This window comes from Mirounga angustirostris, unplaced genomic scaffold (genome assembly GCF_029215605.1).
Source record: "Mirounga angustirostris isolate CCGP_5_RB_7025 unplaced genomic scaffold, mMirAng1.0.hap1 SCAF_6, whole genome shotgun sequence".
In the NCBI taxonomy this organism is placed as follows: Eukaryota; Metazoa; Chordata; class Mammalia; order Carnivora; family Phocidae; genus Mirounga; species Mirounga angustirostris.
In genome coordinates this window covers 5227968-5254696 of record NW_026991714.1, presented here as the reverse complement: position 1 = coordinate 5254696, position 26729 = coordinate 5227968, and the positions used below count along the sequence as shown (strand labels likewise).

The following is a 26729-nucleotide window of genomic DNA, read 5'->3' as shown; positions in this document are numbered from 1 at the left end:
ATCCTGGATGAGGGGCAGCCGCGTGGCTCAGTCGTTAAGCGTCTGCCTTCAGCTCAGGTCATGATCCCAGGGTCCTGGGATCGAGCCCCGACTCGGGCTCCCTGCTTGGTGGGGAGCCTACTTCTTCCTCTCCCCCCACCCCATGCTTTCTCTCTCTCATGAATGAATAGAATCTTAAAAAAGAGAGAGAGAAAATCCTGGATGAGGGGTGCCTGGGTGGCTCAGTTGGTTAAGTGTCTGCCTTTGGCTCAGGTCACGATCCCTGGGTCCTGGGATTGCATCAGGCTCCTTGCTCATTGGGGAGTCTGCCTCTCCCCCTGCACCCAGCTTGTGCTCTTTCTGTTGCTCATGCTCTCTCAAATAAATAAATAAAAATCTTAAAGGAAATCCTGGATGAGATGATGTTTTATTTATTTTTAAAGATTTTATTTTTTTATGAGAGAGAGAGAGAGATAGTGAGAGAGAGCTCGAGCAGGGGGCGGGGAGAAAGAGAAGTAGTCTCCCTGCCTAGCAGGGAGCCAGGACCCTGGGATCATGACTCGAGCCAAAAGCAGACGCTTAACCAACTGAGCCACCCAAGGGCCCAAGATGATAAGTTTTAATGGGTAACTCTTTTCTGAAGGTTTTCTCATTGTCATAACTGGGATCTTTGGGAGAATGCAACATTCTTAACTTAAAAGAACACATATTCAAGACACTTAATCCTATTATGACATTGTACAATGTGACATATGCTAATTGTTTTCACAGGGACATCTCCCTCTCAATTCTCACTCCTTCCCTGATGTGCTTGAACACCTTTGGGCCAGGCCCTGTGCTAAGTATTGAGAATTTGATGGTGAATCAGTACATGGGCCCCTCCTTCACAGAGCTAACATCTATCACAGGACTCAATATATAATTACAGCTGTGATTAGTGCCCTGCAAAGTGCCCACACAATAGGTACTCAAAATGTTAACTGAGTGAATAAATGAATTCTTTTTAGGCATCTTAGAAGCATATTGGGATGATTTTGGGGTCAGGTGTGTTGGGGAGCAGGGACCTTCAAGTAGCTGCCCACAGAAGTGGGTCCAGGCCCTAAATTCAGGTTTGCTCTGTGCATTCTGAGGGAACCCCAAAGGACACACTGGAGACTGTGAACACGCAGGGGCTGCAGACAAAACAAAAGGGCAGGGCAGCATCTCATGGATTAGCTCTAAGGCATGCTTCCTGGCTCTTCTTATAGACTGTGTTGAAATTTTCACTTCTCAGGAAGGAGTTTCTGATTGACTACTCTGTCTGGGACCCAGGCAAGTTCTAAGAAGACTGTCTTTGTTTCTGTTTATCTCTTCCTCACTGCACCTCCCCTGAAACAAAGTGAGTGGTGAAGTTGTTGGGCACGGGGGACAGACGGGGACTTCGAGAACTCAGGGCTGCAGCACTATCCTAGAGGGAATTGGTTCCATAGAAATCACTCCAGGGTTTGCTGGACCATTGTCTTCATAAACAGATATTTAAAAATTTAATTTAATTTAATTTTTGTTATTTTTAGAGAGAGAGAGAGCATGAGCAGGGAGGGGCAGAGGGAGAAGGAGAGAATCTTAAGCAGGCTGCACACTCAGCACATAGCCTGATGTAGGGCTCGATCTTACCCCCCTGAGATCATGACCTGAGCCAAAATCAAGAGTTGGACCCTTCACCCACTGAGCCACCTAGGCGCCGCAACAGACATTTTTATTAAAGCATGACACATGTACAGAAAAGCATACAAAACTAGAAACATACATCTCCGTGTGTTACTGTTAAATGAACACGCTTGTGTATCTACCACACATTCTCTCCATTCATTAGCTCTTCCCGCTTTCACAAATACAACCACTGTTCTCACTTTTGACATCATAGGTTAGTTTGGCCTGTATATAAAGGGAATTATATGGTGTGTGCCTTATGTTTGGTTTCTTTTGCTCAACATCTGATGAAATTTATCTATGTTATCACTTGCACCTGGTCATTTCATGGCTTTTCAGGGTATGACTATACAGAAGTTTATTCATCCATTCTGCTATTGATGAATCTTTGGGTTGTTTTTTCCCCCCTATTATAATAATGGTGCCAGTAGCCTATTGTACACACTTTTCCTATATGCATGTCTGTTGGGTATATCTCTAGGTGTAGAATCACGGGGTATGTATATAGACTTGTAGCGGATGCTGGCCAGCTGTTTGCCAAAGTGGTTGAACCAAGCAGTATATGAGAGGAGTCCCGTGATGCTTCAGGGCTATTGGCTTTTTTTGAGGCCCTGCAAATGGCAAGTGAAGGTGCAGGTGTGTGGAGCCTGGAAGGCAAAGGCTAAAACCAAGGGAGCCACATCTCTGGTATTCTGCACAAAATTCCTACAGTATACTTGTTTCTGGGAGTTAGCTGAGACACATTCTTGAATTTAATTAATTAATTAATTAATTAACTTCATTAAGCATTTACTATGTTCCAAGAACTATGCAAGATTCTGTTGATGAAACAAAGATGAAACATGTTGATTGTATCCTTAAGAATCTTTCAGACGGGGGCACCTGGGTGGCTTGACTGGTTAAGCAAGCGTCTGCCTTTGACTCAGGTCATGATCCTAGGATCCTGGGATAGAGTCCCGCATCGGGCTCCCTGCTCAGTGGACAGCCTGCTTCTCACCCTCCCACTGCTGCTCCCCCTGCCTGTACTCTCTCTCTCTGTCAAATAAATAAATAAAATCTAAAAAAAAAAAGAATCAGACAGAGGAAAATGAGCACGTGCAGCAACAATTGTAAGGGAAGTGTCACCGACAGGCAAGACCCATTTAGAGCACAAAGGGAGCTAAGAAAATGGAGATTCCTTCTGGTGGGGGGTGGGGGAGTGCTGTGGGACGTGGCCTTGAAGGATTCAGAATTGCTCAGGAGATAGGAATAAGGAAGAAAGATAACATGAGTAGAGGGAACAGCTGAATGGAAGTAGGGAAAACACAGGGTTTGGACGGGAAATGAAAAGCAAATGCACCTGTTAGCTTGGAGAAAGATAGCACAAAGGAACTGATTCAGTTAACTGATACAAGGAGTTGGGGGGCATGGGCTGAGAAAGGTCGATAGAGGTCAGGGGGTTGCATTGTCTGAGGAGAGGAGTCAATATGGCCAGTGAAGCCCCCAGTGTGGGGTTAAGTGGAGAAAGAGGGGAAATGAAGTGGGATGTGGGCCCTGGAGGGTGCTTTATCTGCTTTATGATTTTGCCTTGACTGGGGCTGTCCCTGCCCCAGCACTTTTGGGATCTTACTGGGCTCTATCCACTCAGTCCCCAGCGGGTGGCCCCTCTTTTGCCTTCCCCCAAGCCTGATGGCACAACTATGAGCTGAGAAAAACCTCAACATCCTTTTGTTGGCTTGTGTAAGTATACTGCTCTGAGACTTGCCCCCACCCGCCACCCCCCTCCCAGCTCTCAGCCCTCACCCCTCCTCCACCAGCAGTCCAGGGCAGAGTTAGCCGAGCTGACTGTGGACACTGCACAGCTTTGGAGGCTGCAGCCCCTGCACTCGAGCGGGACTCCCTGCGGGCCAGACTGTCTCCTTGACCACCTCCCTGCTGGCTGCCCATTTCTTCCTGAGGAGGCAGTGGAGTCAATCACCTAACTTCTGCTCTCCCTCTGCAGAGTTACTGTTTTACTCCATTTGTTCTTAAGCACCGGAAGAGGGGCCCCAAAGCTGCTGAGTGGTAGCAACAGCGGTGGTGGCAGCCCCAGGGCCTCCCCTGACCACCGGAATCTGCTGTGGCCTCTCCCCTCCGAACAAGCCAGTACTCTTTGTCAGAGCCCCCTCCATCTCTCACTCAGCATAGGCTAACTTGTGTGGAAGTATGTTTTCTTTTCTTTTTTTTTTAAATTATTTGTTTCAGGGGTATAGGTCTGTGATTCATCAGTCTTATATAATACCCTGTGCTCATTACACCCCATACCCCTCCCCCACAACATCCATCACCCAGTTACCCCATCCTCCCACCCCCCTCCCCTCCAGGAACCCTCAGTTTGTTTCCTATGATTAAGAGTCTCTTATGGTTTGTCTCCCTCTCTGGTTTCCTCTTGTTTCATTTTTTCCTCTCTTCCCCTATGATCCTCTGCCTTGTTTCTTAAATTCCACATATTAGTGAGATCATGTGGTAATTGTCTTTCTCTGATTGACTTATTTAGCTCAGCAAAATACCCTCCAGTTCCATCCATTTTGATGTAAATGGTAAGTATTCATCCTTTGTGATGGCTGAGTAATATTCCAGTGTGTGTGTGTGTGTGTGTGTGTGTGTGTGTGTATGCCACATCATCTTTATCTATTCATCTGTCAATGGACATCTGAGCTCTTTCCATAGTTTGGCTATTGTGGACATTGCTGCTATAAACATTCGGGTACAGTTGCCCCTTCAGATCACTACACTTTTATCTTTGCGGTAGATACCTAGTAGTGCAATTGCTGGGCTGTAGGGTAGTTCTATTTTTAACGTCTTGAGGAACCTCCATACTGTTTTCCAGAGTGGCTACACCAGCTTGCATTCCCACCAACAGTGTAGGAGGGTTCCCCTTTTTCCACATCCCCGCCAACATGTCGTTTCCTGACTTGTTAATTTTAGCCATTCTGACTGGTGTGAGGTGATATCTCATTGAGGTTTTGATTGGGATTTCCCTGATGCCAAGCGATGTTGAGCACTTTTTCATGTGTCTGTTGGCCATCTGGACGTCCCCCCTGGAAAAATGTCTGTTCATGTCTTCTGCCCATCCCCCGACTGGATCACTTGTTCTCTGGTTGTTGAGTCTGATAAGTTCTTTATAGATTTTGGATACTAGCCCTTTATCTGATATGTCATTTGCAAATATCTTCTCCCATTCTGTCGGTCGTCCCCTGGTTTCGTTGACTGTTTCTTCCTCTGTGCAAAAGCTTCTTATCTTGATGAAGTCCCAATAGTTCACCTTTGCCCTTGCTTCCCCTGCCTTTGGCGATGTTTCTAGGAAGAAGTTGCTGTGGCTGAGGTTGAAGAGGTTGCTGCCTGTGTTCTCCTTTAGGATTTTGATGGACTCCTGTCTCACATTTAGGTCTTTCAACCATTTTGAGTCTATTTTTGTGTGTGGTGTAAGGAAATGGTCCAGTTTCATTCTTCTGCATGTGGAGGTCCAATTTTCCCAACGCCATTTGTTGAAGAGACTGTCTTTTTTCCATTGGACATTCTTTCCTGCTTTGTCAAAGATGAGTTGACCATAGAGTTGAGGGTCCATTTCTGGGCTCTCTCTTCTTTTTTTTTTTTTTTTTTAAAGATTTTATTTATTTATTTGAGAGAGAGAGACTGAGAGAGAGAGCACATGAGAGGGGGGAGGGTTGGGAGGGTCAGAGGGAGAAGCAGACTCCCTGCCGAGCAGGGAGCTCTGGGCTCTCTCTTCTGTTCCATTGATCTATGTGTCTGTTTTTGTGCCAGTACCATACTGTCTTGATGATGACAGCTTTGTAATAAAGCTTGAAGTCCGGAATTGTGATGTCACAAGCTTTGCTTTTCTTTTTCAACATTCCTCTGGCTATTCGGGGTCCTTTCTGGTTGCATACAAATTTTAGGATTATTTGTTCCATTTCTTTGAAAAAAGTGGATAGTATTTTGATGGGAATTGCATTGAATGTGTAGATTGCTCTAGGTAGCATTGACATCTTCACAATATTTGTTCTTCCAATCCATGAGCGTGGAACGTTTTTCCATTTCTTTGTGTCTTCCTCAATTTGTTTCATGAGTATTTTATAGTTTTCTGAGTATAGATCCTTTGCCTCTTTGGTTAGATTTATGCCTAGGTATCTTATGGTTTTGGGTGCAATTGTAAATGGGATCGACTCCTTAATTTCTCTTTCTTCTGTCTTGTTGTTGGTGTATAGGAATGCCACTGATTTCTGTGCATTGATTTTATATCCTGCCACTTGACTGAATTCCTGTAGGAGTTCTAGCAGTTTTGGGGTGGAGTCTTTTGGGTTTTCCACATAGAGTATCAGAAGTTATGTTTTTATACTGGTGTTTCTTGTCTCTCCATTTGGCGTATAAGCCCTCCAGGACAGGGAATGAGTCACAGCCCCCAGCATATAGTACCTTGCCCACTCACTTTTCCATCATTCCTTCCCCACAACATCCTGCCCCTATCCCCTTCCAGCCCTGCCCCACTCTGACCTTCTGCCTCCTCCCCTTCCTCCAATCTCAACCAGACCCTCAGTGTCCTGACAATTCTTGTTTCTGGCCCTCAGCACCTCCCATCCCCAGAGAGATGATTCCAGACCTTCACCATCTCGTTAAGGGCCAGTCCCATGGTCACAGGCTCCATCAACCTACACACTCCTTCTGCAAGAAAGCAGATGCCAGTGAGGGGTTCCAGCAACCCGCCAACCATTCCTTAATGTCAGAGACACCAGAGAGGGGTTCCCCAATGTCAGCCACCTCGTTTACTCCCTTAAGCAACCTGATTCACCTCTGCTTGGCCCGTCCTTTCCTACTTCATCCACAAGGCTGGCCAGGACCTGCTTGTCCCTGATGACATCTCTGACCTTTCTTCAAACTGCTCCCTTTCTTCTGGCTTTCCACTCCTAGCTCATTTCCTTTGCATTTTATTTATTTTTATTTTTAAAATATTTTATTTATTTATTTGGCAGAGAGTGAGCAAGTGAGCACACAAGCAGGGGGAGCAGCAGAGGGAGAGAGAGAAGCAGGCTCCTCCGCTGAGCAGGGAGCCCAATGTGGGGCTCGATACCAGGACCCTGGGGTCGTGATCTGAGCAGAAGGCAGACGCTTAACCAACTGAGCCACCCAGGTGCCCCTCCTTTGCATTTTAAAAACTGTATTGCAGGATGCCTGGGTGGCTCAGTTGGTTAAGTGACTGCCTTTGGCTCAGGTCATGATCCCGGAGTCCTGGGATCGAGTCGGACTCCCAGCTCAGCGGGGAGCCTGCTTCTCCCTCTGACCCTCTCCCCTCTCATGCTGTTTCTCACTCTCTCTCAAATAAATAAATAAAATCTTTATTTAAAAAAAACTGTATTGCAATGCCACCTAGTTTTTCTCTCTTGTCTTCCTTTCCTATGTGACTCCTTTACTACTCACACTTATTACTTCACTTCTGAAACTTCTGGCCACCAACCGTGTGGGGGTTTTTGCAAGCAGTTCTCTGTGACACTAGCTGGGTGTCCTATAATTCAACTCAATTCTGACACTGTCTGCCCAGAGATAGTGTCAGCTCCTGCAAGTTCAGGACTCAGTCCTACAAGACTGTGTCTCCCCACTTCAGATGACAGTCTCAAGCCCTGGTTTTCAACTGTGCTTCTGACCAACTGTTGTAGATCAAATGACCTACAATCAACTGATTGTAGAGAGAATGGTTCGATTAATTTGCTGGAGCAGCTTGCAGAACTCAGAGAAACACTTATGTTTACCAGCTTATTAAGGGATATGATAAAGTGTACAGATGAAGAGATACATAAGGCAAGGTCTGGGCGGTGGGGGGGTCCCAAGTGCAGGAGCGTCTGTCCCCATGGAGTTGGGGTGTGTCATCCTCCCAGTGGGATGTGTTTACCTTCCTAGAAATTCCCAAAACCTATGCTATTGGGATTTTATGGAGGCTTCCTCACATAGACATGACTGGTTATTAACTCTATCTCCAGCCCCAGTCTCCTCTCTGGAAGATAAGGAGTGGGGCTAGATTGGATGACTACCAACTCTTTCTTCCCCACTTTATGTTGTCACAAATGATGTCTTTATACATTGTGTGCCTATGAACATAGATTTATAATGGTTGTTTTAAGCACTTGTCTTTTTCACATCATAAAAAAACAGTTATAAACCAAAAATGCAATTAATACTGGCTGTGATAGTTACCTATGTAATTCCCTTTAACACTGTTCTTTATTTCTTCACATGGCTTTGAGTTACTGCCCGGTGTCTTCATCTCTTTAGGCATGCCTAAAGATCTGTTAGCAACAACTCCTAGCTTTTGATTATCTGGGAATGTTTTCATTGGTCCTTCATTTTTTTGCAAGATAATTTTGTTGGATATAGAATTCTTAGTTGATAGCCTTAACAAGCTTTCAGCCCTTTACATATGTCATCTCACTGCTTTCTAGCCTCATGGTTTCCGAAGAGAAATTGGTTGTTAATCTTACTGGGGATCCCTTGTGCATGACAAGTTGCTTCTGGCTTGTTGCTTTCAAGATTCTGTCTTTGGCTTTTGACATTTTATTTTATTTTATTTTTAAAGATTTTCATTTATTTATTTGGGAGAGAGAGAATGAGAGAGAGAGAAAGCACATGAGAGGGGGGAGGGTCAGAGGGAGAAGCAGACTCCCTGCTGAGCAGGGAGCCCAATGCGGGACTCGATCCAGGGACTCCAGGATCATGACCTGAGCCAAAGGCAGTCACTTAACCAACTGAGCCACCCAGGCGCCCTGGCTTTTGACATTTTAGAATGTATCTTGATATGAATCTCTTGTGTTTAACTTACTTGGAGTTCACTGAGTTTCTTGGATGTGTATATTCATGTCTTTTATTGAATTTGGGAAGTTCTGGGCCATTATTTCTTCAGATATTCTTTCTGCCCCTTTGTCTGTTTCCTCTCTTTTGGGACTCCCATTATACACATGTTGGTATATTTGCTGGAATCCCACAGGTCTCTTAAGCTCTGTTTATTTTTCTTCATTCTTTTCTCTTTCTGTTCCTCAACCTGAATAATTTCAGTTGACCTAGTTGTGCTGTTGAAACTCTCCAGTGAATCTTTCATTTCAGTTATTATACCTTTCAGCTCCAGAATTTCTTTTTTTTTAAATTTTTTATTGTTATATTAATCACCATACATTACATCATTAGTTTTTGATGCAGTGTTCCATGATTCATTGTTTGTGTATAACACCCAGTGCTCCATGCAGAATGTGCCCTCTTTAATACCCATCACCAGGCTAACCCATCCTCCCACCCCCCTCCCCTCTAGAACCCTCTTTGTTTTTCAGAGTCCATCGTCTCTCATGGTTCGTCTCCCCCTCCGATTTCCCCCCCTTCATCCTTCCCCTCCTGCTATCTTCTTCTTCTTTTTTTTTTTAACATATATTGTATTATTTCTTTCAGAGGTACAGATCTGTGATTCAACAGTCTTGCACAATTCAGAGCACTCACCATAGCACATACCCTCCCCCATGTCTATTACCCGGCCACCCCATCCCTCCCACCCCCCACCACCCCAGCAACCCTCAGTTTGTTTCCTGAGATTAAGAATTCCTCATATCAGTGAGGTCATATGATACATGTCTTTCTCTGATTGACTTATTTCGCTCAGCATAACACCCTCCAGTTCCCTCCATGTCATTGCAAATGGCAAGATCTCATTCCTTTTGATGGCTGCATAATATTCCATTGTATATATATACCACATCTTCTTTATCCATTCATCTTTCGATGGACATCTTGGCTCTTTCCACAGTTTGGCTATTGTGGACATTATTCAGCTCCAGAATTTCTATTTGATTCCCTCTTATAATTTCTGTTTATTGATATTTTCTTTGTTGAGACATCAGTCATCTGGCTTCCTTCAGTTCTTTGTCTATAGTTTCCTTTGGCTCTTTGAGCATATTTCTGACAGTCCATACAAAGTTTTTGACTAGAGGTGCCAGGGTGGCTCTGTCAGTTAAGGGTCTGACTCTTGCTATCAGTTCAGGTCTTGATCTCAGGGTCATGAGTTCGAGTCTCATACAGGGCTCCATGCTGGGCATGGAGACTACTTTAAAAAAAATAGTTTTTGTCTATTAAGTCCAATGTCTATGATTCTTCATGGTTGCTTTCCTTTCCCCCCTTGTAAATAGGCTGCACTTTCTTGTTTCTTTATGTACTTTGATCTATTTCGTTTGCTAGTCTTTTGCTTAGGATTTTTGTACCCATGTTTCTGAGTTCAGAGCCTTTAATTTTCTTCTCTTGTGATATCCTTGCAGATTTTGGGGTCAACCTAATAAATATGTTAACCTCATAAAACAAGTTTGGAAGTATTATCTACTTCTATCTCTGAAAGCATTTGGGTAGGATTGGAGTTAAATTTTTTAAACTATTTTGTAGAGTTAACCAGGGATGCTAACTAGGTCTGGAGTTTACTTTGTGAGAAGGTTTTTCAGTATAGATTCAATTTACTTAATAGAAATTTTCTATTTAATCTCAATTTTAAAATTTATTGATGGAAAGCAGTTTATAATTCTTAAGGTCTTAATATCTGTGGGATCTGTGGCGATATCTTTAAAAAATTCCGATATTGCTTATTGGTACCTTTTCACATTTCTTTTGATCAATCTATCTATGCATTAACCATACTTTGATTTTTTTATAAAATAAAAAAATGGCTTGTTGATCCTCTGTTGTATAATTCTTTTCTTTCTTTTTTTTTTTTTTAAGATTTTATTTATTTATTTGACAGAGAGTTAGCACAAGCAGGGGGAACAGCAGGCCTAGGGAGAAGAAGAAGCAGGCTCCCCACTGAGCAGAAAGCCTCACGTGGGGCTTGATCCCAGGACCCTGGGATCATGACCTGAGCCAAAGGCAGACCCTTAACGACTGAGCCACCCAGGCGCCCCCCTCTCTCTCTTTTTAAAGATTTTATTTATTTATTTGAGAGAAAGAGAGACAGAGAGAGCACAAGCAGGGGGAGGGGTAGTGGGAGAGAGAGAGGGAGCAGCAGACTCTTGGCTGAGCATAGAACCTGAGGTGGGGCTCAATCCCAGGACCCTGAGATCATGACCTGAGCTGAAGTCAGACATTTAACTGACTGAGCCACCCAGGTGCCCCTGGCACAAGGTCATTTTTGCTGCATTGTATTCAGAAGGCCAGCCCAGTTACTGGAGATGGGGAAGTGAGCTCCATCTCTCGAGGATGGGTGGAGCTACAAAGTCACATTGCAAGGGGCATGGCCATTTTTGCCTTTTTTTTTTTTTTAAAGATTTTATTTATTTGATAGAGAGAGACACAGCGAGAGAAAGAACACAAGCAGGGGGAATGGGAGAGGGAGAAGCAGGCTTCCTGCGGAGCAGAGAGCCCAATGTGGGGCTTGATCCCAGGACCCCGGGATCATGACCTGAGCAGAAGGCAGATGCTTAACCTACTGAGCCACCCAGGCGCCCCCATTTTGCATTCTATCACACTGATTTTCTGCTGGAATTCTCAAACTTTAAGTAAAAATTTAATTTAATTTAATTTTAATTTTAATTCCTTGAAACATGATTACAGAGTTATCTAGATGCCCCTTGAGCCTAATTCTATTGGTTATTTTTTCTTTTAGGTTTTGAACATGTTTCCTCTCCTTATGCTTGTTTGTTTTTTTATTTCATTTTGGACATTATGCATGAAAATTTCAGAAATAGTTTAACACTCATGTTGATGTTATTTTTCTCCAAGAATAACTTATAGTTTTATTTAAAAAAATATTGTATTTATTTATTTGACAGAGAGAGAGAACACAAGCAGGAGGCGGGGCAGAGGGAGAGGGAGAAGCAGACTCTCTGCAGAGCAGGGAGCCCAACTCAGGGTTTGATCCCAGGACCCTGGGATCATGATGAGCCCAAGGCAGACGCTTAACCAATTGAATCACCCAGGCACCCCTAAAGATTTTATTTATTTATTAGAGAGAAAGAGGGAGATGGCGGGGAGGGGCCGAGGGAGAGAGAGAATCCCCAAGCAGACTTCACGCTGAGTGCGGAGCCTGATGTAGGCTCCATCTCACAACCCTGAGATCATGACCTGAGCCAAAATCAAGAGTTGGATGCTGAACCAACTAAGGCACCCAGGTGTTCCATTATACCCACTTCTTCTTAACATGAGATCCCTGAACTCTGTGTTCTTTTAGTTCCTTGAGTTTACTGTAAGCCTCCAGGGAATAGGAGTCAAATATGCTGGTCTCACCTCTCTGAGTTTCCTTCTTCCAGATCTTAGCCCCATAATATTTCACTGCTTTATTAGCTCCCTGATGCCTTTAGCAGTAAACTTTTATATTTTGCCCATTTTTTTCCTGGTTATTCTCAGTTGCAGGGTTGGTTAGCATGTCTTAATGTGGTCTTCATGATCAGAATTAGAATTCTTTAGATGATTATTTATCTCACCTATTAAGTGTATACTGTGGAATAAAAGTATGTTCTGCTTTCAGATCACAAATTCTCTGGCATCAGGAACCATGTCTTATACACAAAGAGGCCCCAACTCTTTGGGGCCCTGGTTACACTAGTGGGGATTGTTCTCAGGATTTTTGTGCAATGCTTGATTGCACCTCTTGGCCTGTTCTCATATATAGGACCATGGGAGAAAAGACACAGTCTCTGTTTCTGGTTTGGCAATGGACAGAGCCAGTTCAGATCATAAGAATATGAATAGGGACCCTATGTGTTTTTTGTTTGTTTGTTTTGTTTTTAAAGGTTTTCTCCCTAAGTAATCTCTACACCCAAAGTGGGGCTCAAACTTACAACCCTGAGATCAAGAATCTGGTGCTCTACTGACTGAGCCAGCCAAGTGCCCCAGAACACTACATGTTTTATTCTTTGGACTGTCAATATCAAAGAAACACAATCTATCAACCAAATAGTTTCTTTAATTATTTACTCTGGCTCCTGAGGAAATGCCAGGGTGAAGGTGTGGTTGGGAGTGAGCATGTTTATAATGCATCCGGATATCTAAAAATCCCCCTCTCCATTGTTCTCCTCTCAGTGTCCTCCATTTTAACAGATCTGTTCATATAACAATCCCCATCTCCTATTCTATCCTCCAAATTCTTTCTGACCCTCCCTGGCAGACCTTTTTATTTCCTACATTTATTATGTGGCCATGCCACATAGCTTCCCTGCCAAAAATGGCCACTCAAACTTCCATTTTTCTTTACTGACTGCACTAGGCTTTCCTAGGGGAGGCAAAAACTAGCAGCTCTATGTCATACCCTCATTTTAATTAGCACACATCTTGATCTCTAGAGAGGACAAATGCGGGGATGTATCAAGGTCGTGTAGTTTTATTTTTCTCTAATTATTCTTAAGGGAGCAATGGCTGTGGAGACTTCTTAGTGACTAAAAATTCGGCAATCATTAATGAGAAATGACCCCCGTTTTATGTGTTAAGTGCTTCGAGAGAGGATTATGAATCTAGCTCTATGGGAGGACAGGGGAGGGAGCTATGAAGGGAGCTTGGAGGGTTCATCTTACTGGGTCTGGCCATACAGAATTTCCAGCAGTCACCACTGGCCACTGGTGGTTGCCTCAGCCCTGTGTGGAGGGAGTCACGTCAGATACAGTGTTTATAACATTGTAGTTAAGAACTCATCCTCTACAGCCAAACTGACTGGATTTCCAGCTCATCTTTCTTGCTGTGTAACTTGGGCTAGTTACTTTTCAGTTCTTTCCAGTCAGTTTTTTCACCTGTAAAATAGGGATAAAACTCTCATAAGGTCATTGTTAAGACATATAGTTAAACATGGTTAAAATGTTTTTATATAACTTTATATAAAAGTGTTTTATGAACTTTATATGAAGTGTTTAAAACCTGCTGCCCCACAGAAAGAAGTCAAGAGATTTTAGCTATCATTATTGGTTGGTGGGCTCCTTCAGAGGAGGGGCATGGAGCTTGGGGAGGGGGGAGACCAAAGGGAAGTACACTTTCAGGTTCTCTTAGGCTCTGGTCTCCTCACACATGCCTCCTTCCTCTTAGCTCAAGGGAAGGCACATCCAACTGCCTGCAATGCTCAGGGCTGGCACCCTTCCTGCCGCCTCCAACCTGGGTTCTCTTTTCTGGAATCCCTAGATTCTGCTGAACGTGTGGTTGGACTCTCAGGAAATCAACTCTCGTTACTGCCCCACACGACACAGACAAAGCAAATAAACTCTGCTCAATGGAAGATGCAGAGGCACTCAAGTTCAGGATTTTCCGTGATACTGATTTGGAAGAATGAGTCTGAAATTTGGACTGCGGATCATCTCAAACAGACATTCAATTTTATAAAAAGGAATTTAACTCTTCTCATCAAAACAGCTCAGCAGAATGACAGTGGCCTCTACCTCCTGGAGGTGACTGATGATTGTGGGAGAGTTGAGAATCACCAGTTCCAGGTTTCTGTATTTGGTGAGTCCCTAGGACAGCTCAGCCTGCCTCTCTGACTCCTGCAGGGCTTTTATTTCCAGTGCCTTTCTGATCAGAATCTCTGCTTCCAGATCACGTAGGAACACTTGAAGTAGTGGAGGAGAGGAAGGTCCTGGACAGAGGGAAATGCCAAGTGTCTCTGTCCTGCTCGGTCTCCAGAGGTGGTAATGTGAGCTATGTTTGGTATAGAGGGAGCAAGCTGATCCAGAAACCAAGCAATCTCAGCAAACTGGAGGAACAGATTGATGTCAATGACTTGGACATATATACCTGCAATGTCAGCAACCCGGTCAGCTGGGTAAACCACACCTTCACCCAGAGCTGTCAGAGTGCTGACAGGCGTAAGTGGAGCACTTTGGACTAATAGGGGCTGAAAGTGTTGGACCCCATAATCAGTCTCATGCCAGAGATACTGGGGTATAAGATCCCTTGGCTGCCTCCTCAAGTGCCTTGGTGCCCCTCCCTGGGGTGGTCCTGGTCTCTGGGCACACAGTTCCCATAAGCCCAGGCCTATCTTAGTCTGGGAAGAATTTTATCCCCATCAAGAATCTCCTAGGAGATGCAAGTTTTTCTTTCATGTAGGGAATGTTTAGCTGTTTGGTGGGTCAAAGCCCTGCCACGGCTGCTGATCTTCACTTCCTTCCTCTGAGAGACTGATGGAGACTTGCTTCCTCCTCCCAAGGAAGGATAACTCCCACAAGCCATGTAGTTCCCCAGGAGGTAACTATGGTGTACAACAGTGCCCTAGGTCATGGAAGGATGATCACAGGGGTTCCTGGAAGAGTTTCTTGGTTTATTGCTTATGCTCATCCTAAGAGTTATCTATCTATTTATCTATCTATCTATGTATCTATGTATCTATCTAATCTATCATCTATCTTTATTTATTAATATATAATGTATTATTTGTTTCAGAGGTACAGGTCTGTGATTCATCAGTCTTACACAATTCACAGTGCTCACCATAGCACATACCCTCCCCAGTCATCCTAAGAGTTATCTTGAGTTAAGTTTGCACCAATTTTTATCGGATAAATAAAGACTTAATGTGTCATCAGCATGGGCATCACAGGGAAAAACCTACTTGCTGTCCCTATCCTTAAGGAACTTACGGCCAAATAGCAACAAAACTAGGCAAAAAACCCAGCAAGCTGAAGCAATTTGGAGTGACAAGGACACTGGCTTTTGGGTCATGTCAGCTGTGGTTTCATTATTCACTAGCTCTGTGATCTCAGGCAGATTCCTTACCCTCTCTGAGCCTCAGTTTTTCTCTTGGGTAAAATGGGGATGATAATAGGTAACTCCCAGGATTGCTGGTGGGATTACATGAGGTGATGTTTGTGAAGAGACTCACCAGCTAACATCTGGAACAGGTAATTCCTTTCCCTGCCCCCCTTGTTGGTGGGCTCGCACATCAGGCCACCTGTGTGACACAGACGGTAAATGTAGACGTTCCAATGAGGAAGATCAGTGGTGGCAGGACTGGAAGGGAGGGGGAGGGGAGGGCTGCCTGGCACAGAGTGGGTGCGATATGTTTTGCTGAGTTAACAAAACAATGGGTAGATGTCACATTTGCTGTGCCGGATGCTTTACATGTATTAGATCATATGCTCCACTCCCTTATGTAGATAACATCATTTCCTTTTACATGAGAAAACAGAAGCTCAGAGAGGTTAAGGAAGTTGCCCAAGGGCACAGAGCCAGGCTGGTCAGATATTGGTACCCATGCTCTTAGCCTCAGTTGGGCAAGTCACCCAACTGCAGAGAGACAGCCTTGATGGTGCAATCAGTGGGACGTGAGGGAGGAGTGCGGGTTTGAAACAAGTCCTGCAGCAGACAGGTGGGAAGGGAGGAGAGAGAGGCTGAAAGCTCAGGCCTCGTGCTTTCCATGTCCCTAGAATTCACCTCTGTGAACTTTCTGATGATCATCGTGATTTTTCTAATCACGCTGTCCCTGGGTGCCCTCACCTGCTTCTGTGTGTGGAGGAGGAAGAGGAAGCAGTCAGGTGAGTGAAGGTCCCCAGGAGGTGCTGTTGTCCGACCTGACATCCCCAGCGGCATGCGCCTGGCAGTACAGCACCTGCTTTCCCTCTGGAGCTTGGGACATGTGTGTGTGCCTGTTTGGGGGAGGGAAAGCTGCTGGGCCCTTTCTCCCAGGTCATACCTTCTGGGGGTCCTCGGCATGTTTACAGCCCAATGTGCAGATTTGCCTGCCGGTGGCTGGTTTGTTGGGGGACAGCCCGGCCCGATGGAGTAGCTACGTCGGGTGGTTGCTGCTGCTGTGGTCTGTGGGCATCCTGGGGAGAGCACTAATCTGCCTCCTTCCTAGAACCTTTCTCAAGGTCTTGGCCGTCTGGGGTGGAGGTGGAACTGTGAGAAGCAGAAGCCTGGACAGGATACTCTCTGGAGGTCTCTGCAGCTCTGTCTTTGCTGCTTTTCTCCCTCAGAGACCAGCCGAGGGGAAACTCTGACAGTTTATGAAGACGTCAACACCAGGCAAAACAGAAGTAATCAAGTACGGTACACGAGGGGCTGGGGTCTCTCTCCACTAGCCTGGAAGAAGCTTCTGGGGAGGATAGCCATTGGGAGCAGGGAGACAAAGGGTACCACACAAGCGTCCTCTCAAAGTGATCCTCAGCCCTCCCGTCTGTCTTCCCCACCAGCCTCCTAGCTCCGGCTGTGGAGGAAAAGCAGGACACGAGGGAGAACCTGCTGAGAAGGATGGAGCCCAGCGCACCCACAGTAGTGGGCAGAACGTGGCTCTTCTCTCCGCAGACGGCACCCTAGTGGCCCTGTTTCTGCCCCATCTTCCCAGCAGCACTAAGCCCCAAGAAGAATCCAGCGTTCTTGTCTTTTGTGTCTGGCCACAAAAGACTTTTGTCTCCGGCCCCTGCACGTCCAAGTTTACTTCTGTGGGTCCCTTGATTGTTGCCCTGGCTGCGGAGGATGCCAGCCTGACCAGCCAAAGCATCTGGTGTCGTCGCTAGCTCCGTGGTCTGCGCTCCCAGCTTTCTGCGGGGAGGCCTGAGTCCGGCTGAGGTGCTAGAGAGAGAAACCGGCTTAGCTCAGAATCAAGGAGCCAGAGCGGCTTCCTCCGAGAATCCGCTGACAACCTCTCCTGCCGTCGTCTGCGGGGAGTGGCCGCCTCAGCCTGGCATGCAGGGCTGTAGCCGGGGAGGGCTCTGCAGAGCCGCTGCAGGGCGCCCTCCATGGCTCTGGTCCCCCCCACCCCAGCAGGGCAGGAAGTAGAGACAGGCCTAGGGGAAAGGCAGTGCCTAACTGGGGAGGCCAGGAGGGGTGGGAAGGGCCCTCTTCCCACCGGCATTCCTGGTGCTCCACCTGAGGAGGTGAGGCGGGCAGTCGGCGCGGTGGGCTCTCCCGCTTTATCACACGTGTGAGGCCTTGTAGAACAGGAAAGCCTCTTCCCTCGGGTCTGGGCTCAGTGGGAACCAGGAATCGGGGCAGCTTCCCCGGCCTGTTTCCTTGCCCCATTAGTGGAATATCGGGATGTGAAACAGCTCCTGGGACAAATTCCTGAGAGCAAGTGCATCTACCTACAGCTAGAAGCCCAAATGCTCACGACAAATGGCCTTTCCTCCCACAGAATGAAGATTGCTTTAGGTTAGGTAAATGCAGGAGGATAGTGGAAAATAACTAGTCAGAGTATAAGTGGGGGGGATTCAGGCCTGTTTCTCTGCCTCTGACTCAGGAGCTCCTCCCTCCGTGGCCTCATCCATTGCTGGCTTCTCCCTGCTAGCTCCAGGGTTCCGTCTGAAGGCCTAAATCTCAAGTTCATGTGTTCTTACCCTGGGGCCCAGTTCTGACCTTTCTGGAGACACTTCACTCAGGTCTGGGCAAAAAAGAAAAGCAGGAAACTTCTGTTTCTTACCAGATGCCCGTGACTCTCTAGCCTCCAAAGATAGCATTTTTCTGCTCCTTTGAGCTCCTTCCTTGTCTAATGAACCCTGCTGGCCTCTTCTTGCTCCCCATCAGAGCCCAGCCTGGCAATATGCGCTCAGGGGTAAAACACCTCCAACCCAGTCTGCTGTGGGCAGGAAGGGAACAGGAAGGGTATGGTCTCTCTGCCTCTGGCCTCGGGTCCAAGGCTTCCCCCAGCTCTGTAGCTGCCTGGGGACTGGCTTGAAGCCAAGGGCAAACTGGCCACGAAGTCTCGATCTAGAGAGGGAGCTTTAAAACAGTGAAAGCCTCTGAATTTCAAGGCTCAGATCACAGCCCCACTCAGGGCTCAGCCCATTATTAGTGGTCATGTGGCAAATTTGGCTGAGAAGTCCGCAAAGGCAAGTTTCTAAGTTACCAAAGTAAAGCCAGTGATCGGAGCCCCCTTGGGCAAGGTCACTCGGTGCAATCCCTTCACACGTGGGTGGTCCCTTGCACGGGACACTAAGTCCTCCCGTGTGAGTCGCTCTTTCTACTGCGGCTCCCCATCCTGGGGTGACGAATGACCACCTCCTTCGCCAGCTTCTGGAAGCCCCTCCTGTTTGCTGTGTCTCTCCCCACCCAGTCCCAATCTGGACAGACACAGCCATCTGACCACGTGCCCCTTTACTCTTTCTTGTGCAGGAGCAGAGGCAGAATCCTCCCGGAGAAGGAAGCACCATCTACTCCATGATCCGGTCCCAGGTACCACGCTGGTTTCTCGAATCTGTTCCAGGCCTATCTATGGGGCTTCCTAATGCCTTCCAGAAGCTCATAGTTCTTGAATGGCAGAATAAGGGCTTGGTGCTCCTAGAATCTAAAAGCGTGGCCTCAGCTGCATTAAATTGTTTGAAAAGATCTGTGTGGCTCTGGAGTGTCTTGGCAGAGCTGAACAGAGCTGGAGAGTCTGATGTAGGTCTTCTTTTTCCCTCCATATGCCTGGCAGCAGGTGTGGCGCAGAGAGCCGGTAGGAGGAGGAAACTCGTCAGGGGACTCAGCTTCTGTTTTCTCTCCCTGCTACTTCCAACACTTGGGGCCCTTATAGTTTGTTTGTTTTGTTTTGTTTTAATCTCGGCTCCTTATTATATCTGTTTTCAGGAAAGGATGTATCTGGGTTGTTCTCTTTTATCTTACAATGCCTTAACAATAACAATTTTTTAAAGTTTACTTACTTGATATATATAGAGAGAGAACAAGCAGGGGAGAGGGGCAGAGGGAGAGGGAGAAGCAGACTCTCCACTGAGCAGGGAGCCTGACATGGGGCTGGATCCCAGGACCCCAGGATCATGACCTGAGCTGAAGGCAGATGCTTAACTGACTGAGCCACCCAGGCGCCCAACAATAACGTTTATTAAGTACTTACTATGTCTATTTTCTTAATGAATCTCACAAAACAGCGTCATGAAGTGGGTCTAATACAACCTCCATTTTGCAGATGAGGAGACAGACGCAGGTTAACTAATATGCTCTAGGCCGCAGAGCTGAGCTAAAGGGCTTCTGAGCCTCCACTCCATCTGCCCCCTCCCTGACTTTAACGTTCTGGGATTATAGAAATTTACCATAAACTGGAAAAGCATCCTCTAATTTTGACAGCTAAAATGACATTATCGATAACCCAGGCTGGGGCATCTGTCTCAAGGGAAACACTGCCTCTTGGTGGACAGTGATGAAAAATTTCTGATAAATATGACAATTTTTTTTCTTTTTTTCTTTTTTAAAGACTTAAGTCCTGAAGCAGTAACCTCTTCAATTTGGTGGCTAAGCTGCCGGGCAGAGGAATGGTGATAGGCTTCAGAGAAAGATCAAGAGAAGGAGGAAAAGAGGAGAAAGTGAACGACAGAGGGGAAGGGAGGACAATGAAAGAAGAGAGGAGTTGAGGCAGAAGGGGGAGAGGGAGGGAGGGAGGTGCTCAACCCTCAAAGCCACTCTGGAATTCCCAAGTTGGGGTTGTCTCCTCCTGTTCCTCACAAGATAATATGATTCACTGATAGTGGGTCAAAGTTCAAGAGCCTTAAAGAGAGATGTAGGAGTGACTGTTACCTGCTAGTTTTCTGGCTTTAGCCACATTGGATTCCCACATGAGGAATCTGAATAAATGCAAGAAAGAGCTCATCTCAGACTGAGATGTTGAGTGAAGAGCCTCCTCCTCTGGAGCTTCTTAGAAGAAGGATGGCTACCTGCCTTTGAGAACACTTGGTTCAGGTGCAGAGAAGGCAGTCATGTTGCCAACGGGAGGCACTGAGGTGTTGAGAAAAGACCTCTGGCGAGTCTGGGGTTTAAATTCCGCTTCTACTGTGAATATACTGTCTGACTTGGGCTATTTACCTTTTTGGAACCTCATCTGTAGAATGGGGCAAATGATGATCATTCCTCTCATGTAGGTGTATTATAAGGGTTGCAGAGAATACATGTACAGAATAATGCTATCTTCACTGACAGAGGGGGACGAGCATTCAGGTTGTCTGACCTCCTGAGTCCAGGGTTCCTTTCACTAATGCTTAGGGCTTCTGTCTGGGCAGGGTTGGGGGAGGGGTGGAAGAGATGACCTCCCTCCCTAGGATTCTGTTGGATCTATGCTTCTGACATACCTTTATTTCTTTTCTCATTAGTCTTCTGCTCCTACATCACGAGAAACAAATACATTATATGCATTGGTACAGCCTTCATGGAAGGTGAGTCTCCTCCTCCAGGGGGTGCTGTGGATGCAGATGTGGATTTTGCATGTGCACATGAGTTTGCACAGGGTCTGTGCACTTCCATTGTGTGTATCTGAGCAGCTTGGGTTAAATGGCTGTATTTAAATGTTAAAGTGCCTTTCTGGTTCTGTTTGGAGAAAAAGAACAGCTCTGAGACTAAGAGAACAGTGGATTAAAGGAGCCTCTAGGAGTTTCTATGGGACAAGGACAATCAGAGACAGAAAGGTGGTGCTTTGTAGAGAGACCACGCCCTCTTTAGGAGGCCAGCTGAGGCTATGACGAGAGATACTAGAGGGGTTTCCAAAGTGGGGGAATATAGCCCAGAGCCAGAGGAGTTGCCCAGACCTAGAGAGACACAATGTTGACTTTCAGGAAACCAAATATAGGTTCTGGCCGGTCATCTGCTGGTGGGGGCCTCTGGGCTGAGGCAACCCATCACAGTCCCCTCAAATCCTACTCCAAGCTAAGCTCACAGCTCTTTTGTGGACCTGGTGCCCATGGTCATTTTTTCACCTTGGCTGGGAGAGGTGTTGGAAAAATGGTATTTCCAAGACTGGAGTCACAGTACGAAGACATAAACTTAACGTGGTAGTATGGGAAGTTGGGAATATGCCGAACTGTGGAAGTGTTGAGTACGTGCAGGTCAAGATCAAATGGGGGAGAGGTTACAGATTTTCAGACTTTTTATTCACCCTCCTTCCAATATGTCATTCAATCTCTTAAGATTCCACCATGAGAGATATTTATATTTAAGTTATATGCTGCGATGCATGGCCATATGGATGGTCACAGGCACCATGGTCACATGCTTGTTGTTACTAAGGAGACTCTACCTACCACTGAGAGTGCCTCTGAATTCCAGTGTTTCTAGGGTTTCGCCAGGGTCAGGGGATGTGTGTGCCAGAGTGCTTACACTAGGGGTGTGTGTGTGTGTGTGCTGGGAATGTGTGTATGTGTGGATCTGAGAGGTATGTGGGTGTGGGATACCAACCTCTGACTTGGGTTCAGAAATGTCATGTCATACACAAGTATGTATTGTGCCTTCTCCGGAAACTATAAACCCCATTACTTACCCTTGGGGTAGGAGATTCTATTCACCCCTGGCTGTGGGTTCAGGGATTTTTTTGGGCCCTGAGTCTCTTTGGGGGCCTCTCATATCAGTGAAGAGTGGGACATTTCCTGACTTGAAGTTAAGCACTCTTAACCCTCTGAATTTCCAGTCTGAATCGAAGAAGAAGAACCAGAGTTCTTCCTCCAGTTATACCATCTACGAAGAGGTAAGATTCTGGAGCTCCTTCTGAATGGGTTCAGTGCCCATAGAAAAGCCTTGAAATTGAACACTCGTGAAAAAGCCATGCATAGAGTCTCAGAGTTGTAGAGATTTTAGGGATCTTCTTTTCTTTTTTTGAATATGGTTTTTTTTTTTTATTCTTATGTTAATCCCCATACATTACATCATTAGTTTTAGATGAAGTGTTCCATGATTCATTGTTTGTGCACAACACCCAGTGCTCCATGCAGAATGTGCCCTCCTAAATACCCACCACCAGGCTAACCCATCCTCCCACCCCCCTCCCCTCTAGAACCCTGTTTGTTTTTCAGAGTCCATCGTCTCTCATGGTTCGTCTACCCCTCCGATTTCCCCCGCTTCATTCTTCCCCTCCCGCTACCTTCTTCTTCTTCTTCTTCTTTTTTCTTTTTTTTTTAAAGATTTTATTTAGGGCACCTGGGTGGCTCAGCTGGTTAAGCGACTGCCTTCGGCTCAGGTCATGATCCTGGAGTCCCGGGATCGAGTCCCGCATCGGGCTCCCTGCTCGGCAGGGAGTCTGCTTTGCCCTCTGACCCTATCCCCTCTCATGTGTTCTCTCTCAAATAAATAAATAAAATCTTTAAAAAAATAAAAATAAAAAAAATAAAAGGTTTTATTTGAGAGAGAGAGAGAGCACACAATCAGGGGGAGGGGCAGAGGGAGAAGCAGACCTCCCGCTGAGCAGGGAGCCCAACATCAGGCTCCATCCCAGGATCCTGAGATCATGACCTGAGCCCAAGGCAGACACTTAACCGACTGAGTCACCCAGGTGCCCCCGAGGGATCTTCTTACCCACATTTTCGTTTTAGAGATGAAGAAACTGAGGTTCAAGGAAAGCAAGGGTCTAATTCAAGGTCATAGCATGTGTTAGGGTTGGACTCTTATTGGGGAGCTTGAGTTTTAAACTAGGGTTGTCCTCCAGCTAGTTCCCCAGCTGTGGGCTTTACACTGGACATCTCTCTTTTCCGAGGGTGTGGGGGGTGAGGGCGCAGAGAAGGGAGGATAAATAAATCTAAATGATTTTCTAAAGTTAGCAAGTAATTGGGAACCATTCTGGGGCAATCTTAAGCTGCTGCTGGAATGGACACTGTAAAGTGACCATTGAGCCTGGTGGCTGAATTGAGTCCCATCAGGCCATTTAGGGAATGAAAAATAGGGACTCGAAAGTTATTGGGGGTGTATTATGTATTTGGTAGCCTGCTAGTGGCTTCATGTGAATTATCTCATTTAATCCTCATAGAATGCCATGAGATAGGTATAATTATACTTCCCATTTATACCCAGAGAAATTAAAGCACGGAGGGCACTCCCACCCACTAGCTTCCACCTGTGGTCCAATAAAGACGCTGCCGGTGGTCACAAGGGAGAAGGTGGATGGGTGCCCACTGGGATTCCTGGTGCTTCAGCTGTAGTCCCACATCAAAGCCAACTGGACAGCCCAGGGTTGTAGAGGACACTGTGTGGGCCAAAGCAATCTAGGTCATGTTAAAAAAACACTGGAATTGGAGCCAGAAGAATTGGCTTCAAGCTCCTCCTTTACTTCATACTCGTTGTTGGCCCTGAGTTATTTCACTTCAAGGTTCATTTTCTTAATCTGTAAAATGGGGGTAATAGTTTGTATGTCTCAAGGTTGCTATGAGGATCTCCTAGTGGGAGAGGGTCTGAAGTTCTTCTTTTCTCCCGCAGGTTGGAAAGAGACAACTCAAAGCCCAGAACCCTGCACGACTGAGCCACAGGGAGCTGGAGAACTTCTGCGTATATTCCTAGCTGCTGCAGCTGTTCTCTCTTATATCCCAGCATTGCTTTGGGAATCAGCTCCATAGATGACACCACATGAGTCTACAGAATGGTGCACAGTCTAGAGAGGACATGGGACTTCGTTTATAGTCTATGTCTTATTTTGAAAATGATTGCTAATAAGAGCAAGACTGTTAAATAATATCTCTCAACTTACAGACTGGATGAGAATGGGTAGACAGGTTGGGTAGTTCATAAAAGACTGCAAAGCAAGTTCAGAGCCACACAGCAAATTTATCAAGTGCTATGCAAATGCAGGGTGCTGTTATTATTAGCATCAAGATCCCTTCCCCTGGTTTTCTAATGTGTTACTCATCTTTCCTCCTCTCTAATCTGGAATGACCACATTTCTAGACCCTCCCCTCGCCCAGGCCCATCTTCCAAAGAGGGAGGAAAGATAATGGCGACTCAGAGGAAGAAAAACAGCGTCCCCTCTGTGAGGAAGGACTGAGTAGCTGTAAGCAGCTGGCCTCTCCTCCAAGGGGGATGGGTCTAGGCTTTCCTCGAATACAGAGGAAAACCCCCCCCACCACATATTAAACCTTTACCTCTGGCCACTAGGTCATGAGAGAGAATGGGCAGGAGTGAGAGTAGATGGGGCAAAGAAAGCTGATCTCTGAGTGGAAAAATCACCCTGAGCCCATTGCTGTCCTGATAATTGGACAGTGAGACCAGCTTTATCTACAGTATGATGTATGACTTACAAAAACACATTATTAGAAATCTACTTGAGCTTCTCCACAAATTCTTCACAATTGAAAACCATATTCTATTTAAGTTCTGAGTCCTGATAAGCGCTCCCCACGGCATATGCTGGAGGAAGGTCTCAGCCGGCTGTGCAGCTGGGAGCTGGACACTCTGCTGGGCTCCCCTCAGTCGTCAGGCCAGACTCTTCCATGAGGCTGTGGGGACCAGAGTTGAGACTCCGGCTGAGCCCAGGAAGGGAGTGAGTGTGAACCAGAAGAGGTCCTACTCAGAGACCCCAACAGTGGCTATTGCATGGAGCCTGGTTCTTCAGTTGCCCCATTCTGTATTTAACATATGAATTTAATATAAAACTATGCTGTTATTCAGCGGCATTCTAAGTTTCTTTTCTGAGTTAAATTTATGTGTCCCTTCCATATTCTGTACTTTTCCTCTCTATAGCTGCCAAAGGGCACTTGTGTCCATCAATAAACACCTGTCTGTTTAATTCCTACTGGAGAGGGGTCTGGATTCTTTTTTTTTTTTTTTAAAGATTTTATTTATTTATTTGACAGTGAGAGACACAGTGAGAGAGGGAACACAAGCAGGGGGAGTGGGAGAGGGAGAAGCAGGCTTCCTGCGGAGCAGGGAGCCCAATGCGGGGCTCGATCCCAGGACCCTGTGATCATGATCTGAGCCGAAGGCAGACGCTTAACGACTGAGCCACCCAGGCGCCCCAGGGGTCTGGATTCTTTGCAAGCCATCGGGGTCTCCCAGCCTTGTTCACACCGGAGCAGATGATCCCAGGATCCCCAGATCCCCAGATCCCAGGCCATTCAGTCTCATGGGGGATAGCCACAGCTTGCACTTGCTCATGCCCTGCCTGATCCCTCTCCCGTGGGGGCTGTTTGGCTGGCCGGCTGGTTTCCTCCTGGAGACAAGTGTGGACAGACCACATTTTGGAGCAGGTGTCAAGGGTAAAAACCAGGAAAAGATATACAAAAGGAGTCTGGAGGCTCCAAGGCACGTACTGGCAGGTCAGTGCCAGAGTCAGGAGTTTGGGGAGCAGAGGGAGCAGGAAACGATGGGGGCTGGAACAGTTCAGATGAACACCAGAGACACTGACCATTGACCCGGGCTTTCATGCATCCTGAGTTGTGTAGATCTTGAACTGGTCAGGTATGCTTTTAGGGATGCTGTATTCTAGAGTGTAATCATGTACAGCATTATCATATTACATGTCTTCACTGAGCTTCTGTAATAAAGCCTTATGAGGATGATTATCCATGCAATGACCACCCAGTGAAGAAGCAGTAGTTAAGCTTCTGCCGCGTATGAAGCACTGGTTGGTCCCCGGGAGTACTCCTTACAGGACACAGAAGACATATTGGCTCCATAGGACACGTGCAGGAAAGTATGACAACAGAAGCACAACATTAAAGGACATACATGGGCTTCCAGGCGCATGTGACACAAACGTACACTAGAGTATCATGAATATAAGTCAAAGGTAGTGCAACTTACAGGCAGGGAGATAGGGCTGAGCCACAGCTGTGGGGAGAGGAGAGGTACTATGGTTGTTTCCCATCCAGACCGGACAACGAGGAGAGAAGTTCTTTGGGGTAAATATGGGAAGGTTATATGGTAGAGGCATTTTAAGCACTTAAAAATATATCAAAAGAATGATACACATATATGGTTAGAAACAGAAATCTGCAGTACAAAAAAGTATGCAGCAAAAACAACAACCCAGTTTACTCCCTGGAGGCAGCCACTGATAAGTAGTTCATATTTTCTTTTGGAACTTTTGTATAACTATATAAGCATATAGATATACATTTCTTCTTTATCTAACTGGTAGCATGTGATACACACTGTCCTGGGCTTTGTTCTTTCCGTTCTTAGCGCTTATTCCATATTAGCACATACTAGTCTTTTTCTTTCTTTTTTTTTTTTTAAAGATTTATTTATTTATTTGAGAGAGCGAGAATGAGAGAGAGAGAGAGTACATGAGAGGGGGGAGGGTTAGAGGGAGAAGCAGGCTCCTCGCCGAGCAGGGAGACCGATGCGGGACTTGATCCAGGGACTCCAGGATCATGACCTGAGCCAAAGGCAGTCGCTTAACCGACTGAGCCACCCAGGCGCCCCTAGTCTTTTTCTTTCTTTCTTTCTTT

The 26729-nt window shown here is 46.1% G+C and overlaps 1 protein-coding gene across 1 annotated transcript in view; it reads left to right on the top strand.

Annotated features, from left to right (window-relative positions):
• Positions 1 to 25190, top strand: part of CD244 (CD244 molecule) — a 45634-nt gene extending 20444 nt beyond the window's left edge. The window contains exons 2-9 of the mRNA XM_064593791.1: positions 13798 to 14115; positions 14205 to 14474; positions 16032 to 16139; positions 16581 to 16648; positions 18715 to 18774; positions 20679 to 20741; positions 21986 to 22042; positions 23761 to 25190. Of these exons, the coding sequence (XP_064449861.1) occupies positions 13893 to 14115; positions 14205 to 14474; positions 16032 to 16139; positions 16581 to 16648; positions 18715 to 18774; positions 20679 to 20741; positions 21986 to 22042; positions 23761 to 23841 (930 nt within the window). The 5' untranslated portion in view covers positions 13798 to 13892 and the 3' untranslated portion in view covers positions 23842 to 25190. The remainder of the gene's footprint in view (positions 1 to 13797; positions 14116 to 14204; positions 14475 to 16031; positions 16140 to 16580; positions 16649 to 18714; positions 18775 to 20678; positions 20742 to 21985; positions 22043 to 23760) is intronic.
• Positions 25191 to 26729: the final 1539 nt, after the last annotated feature.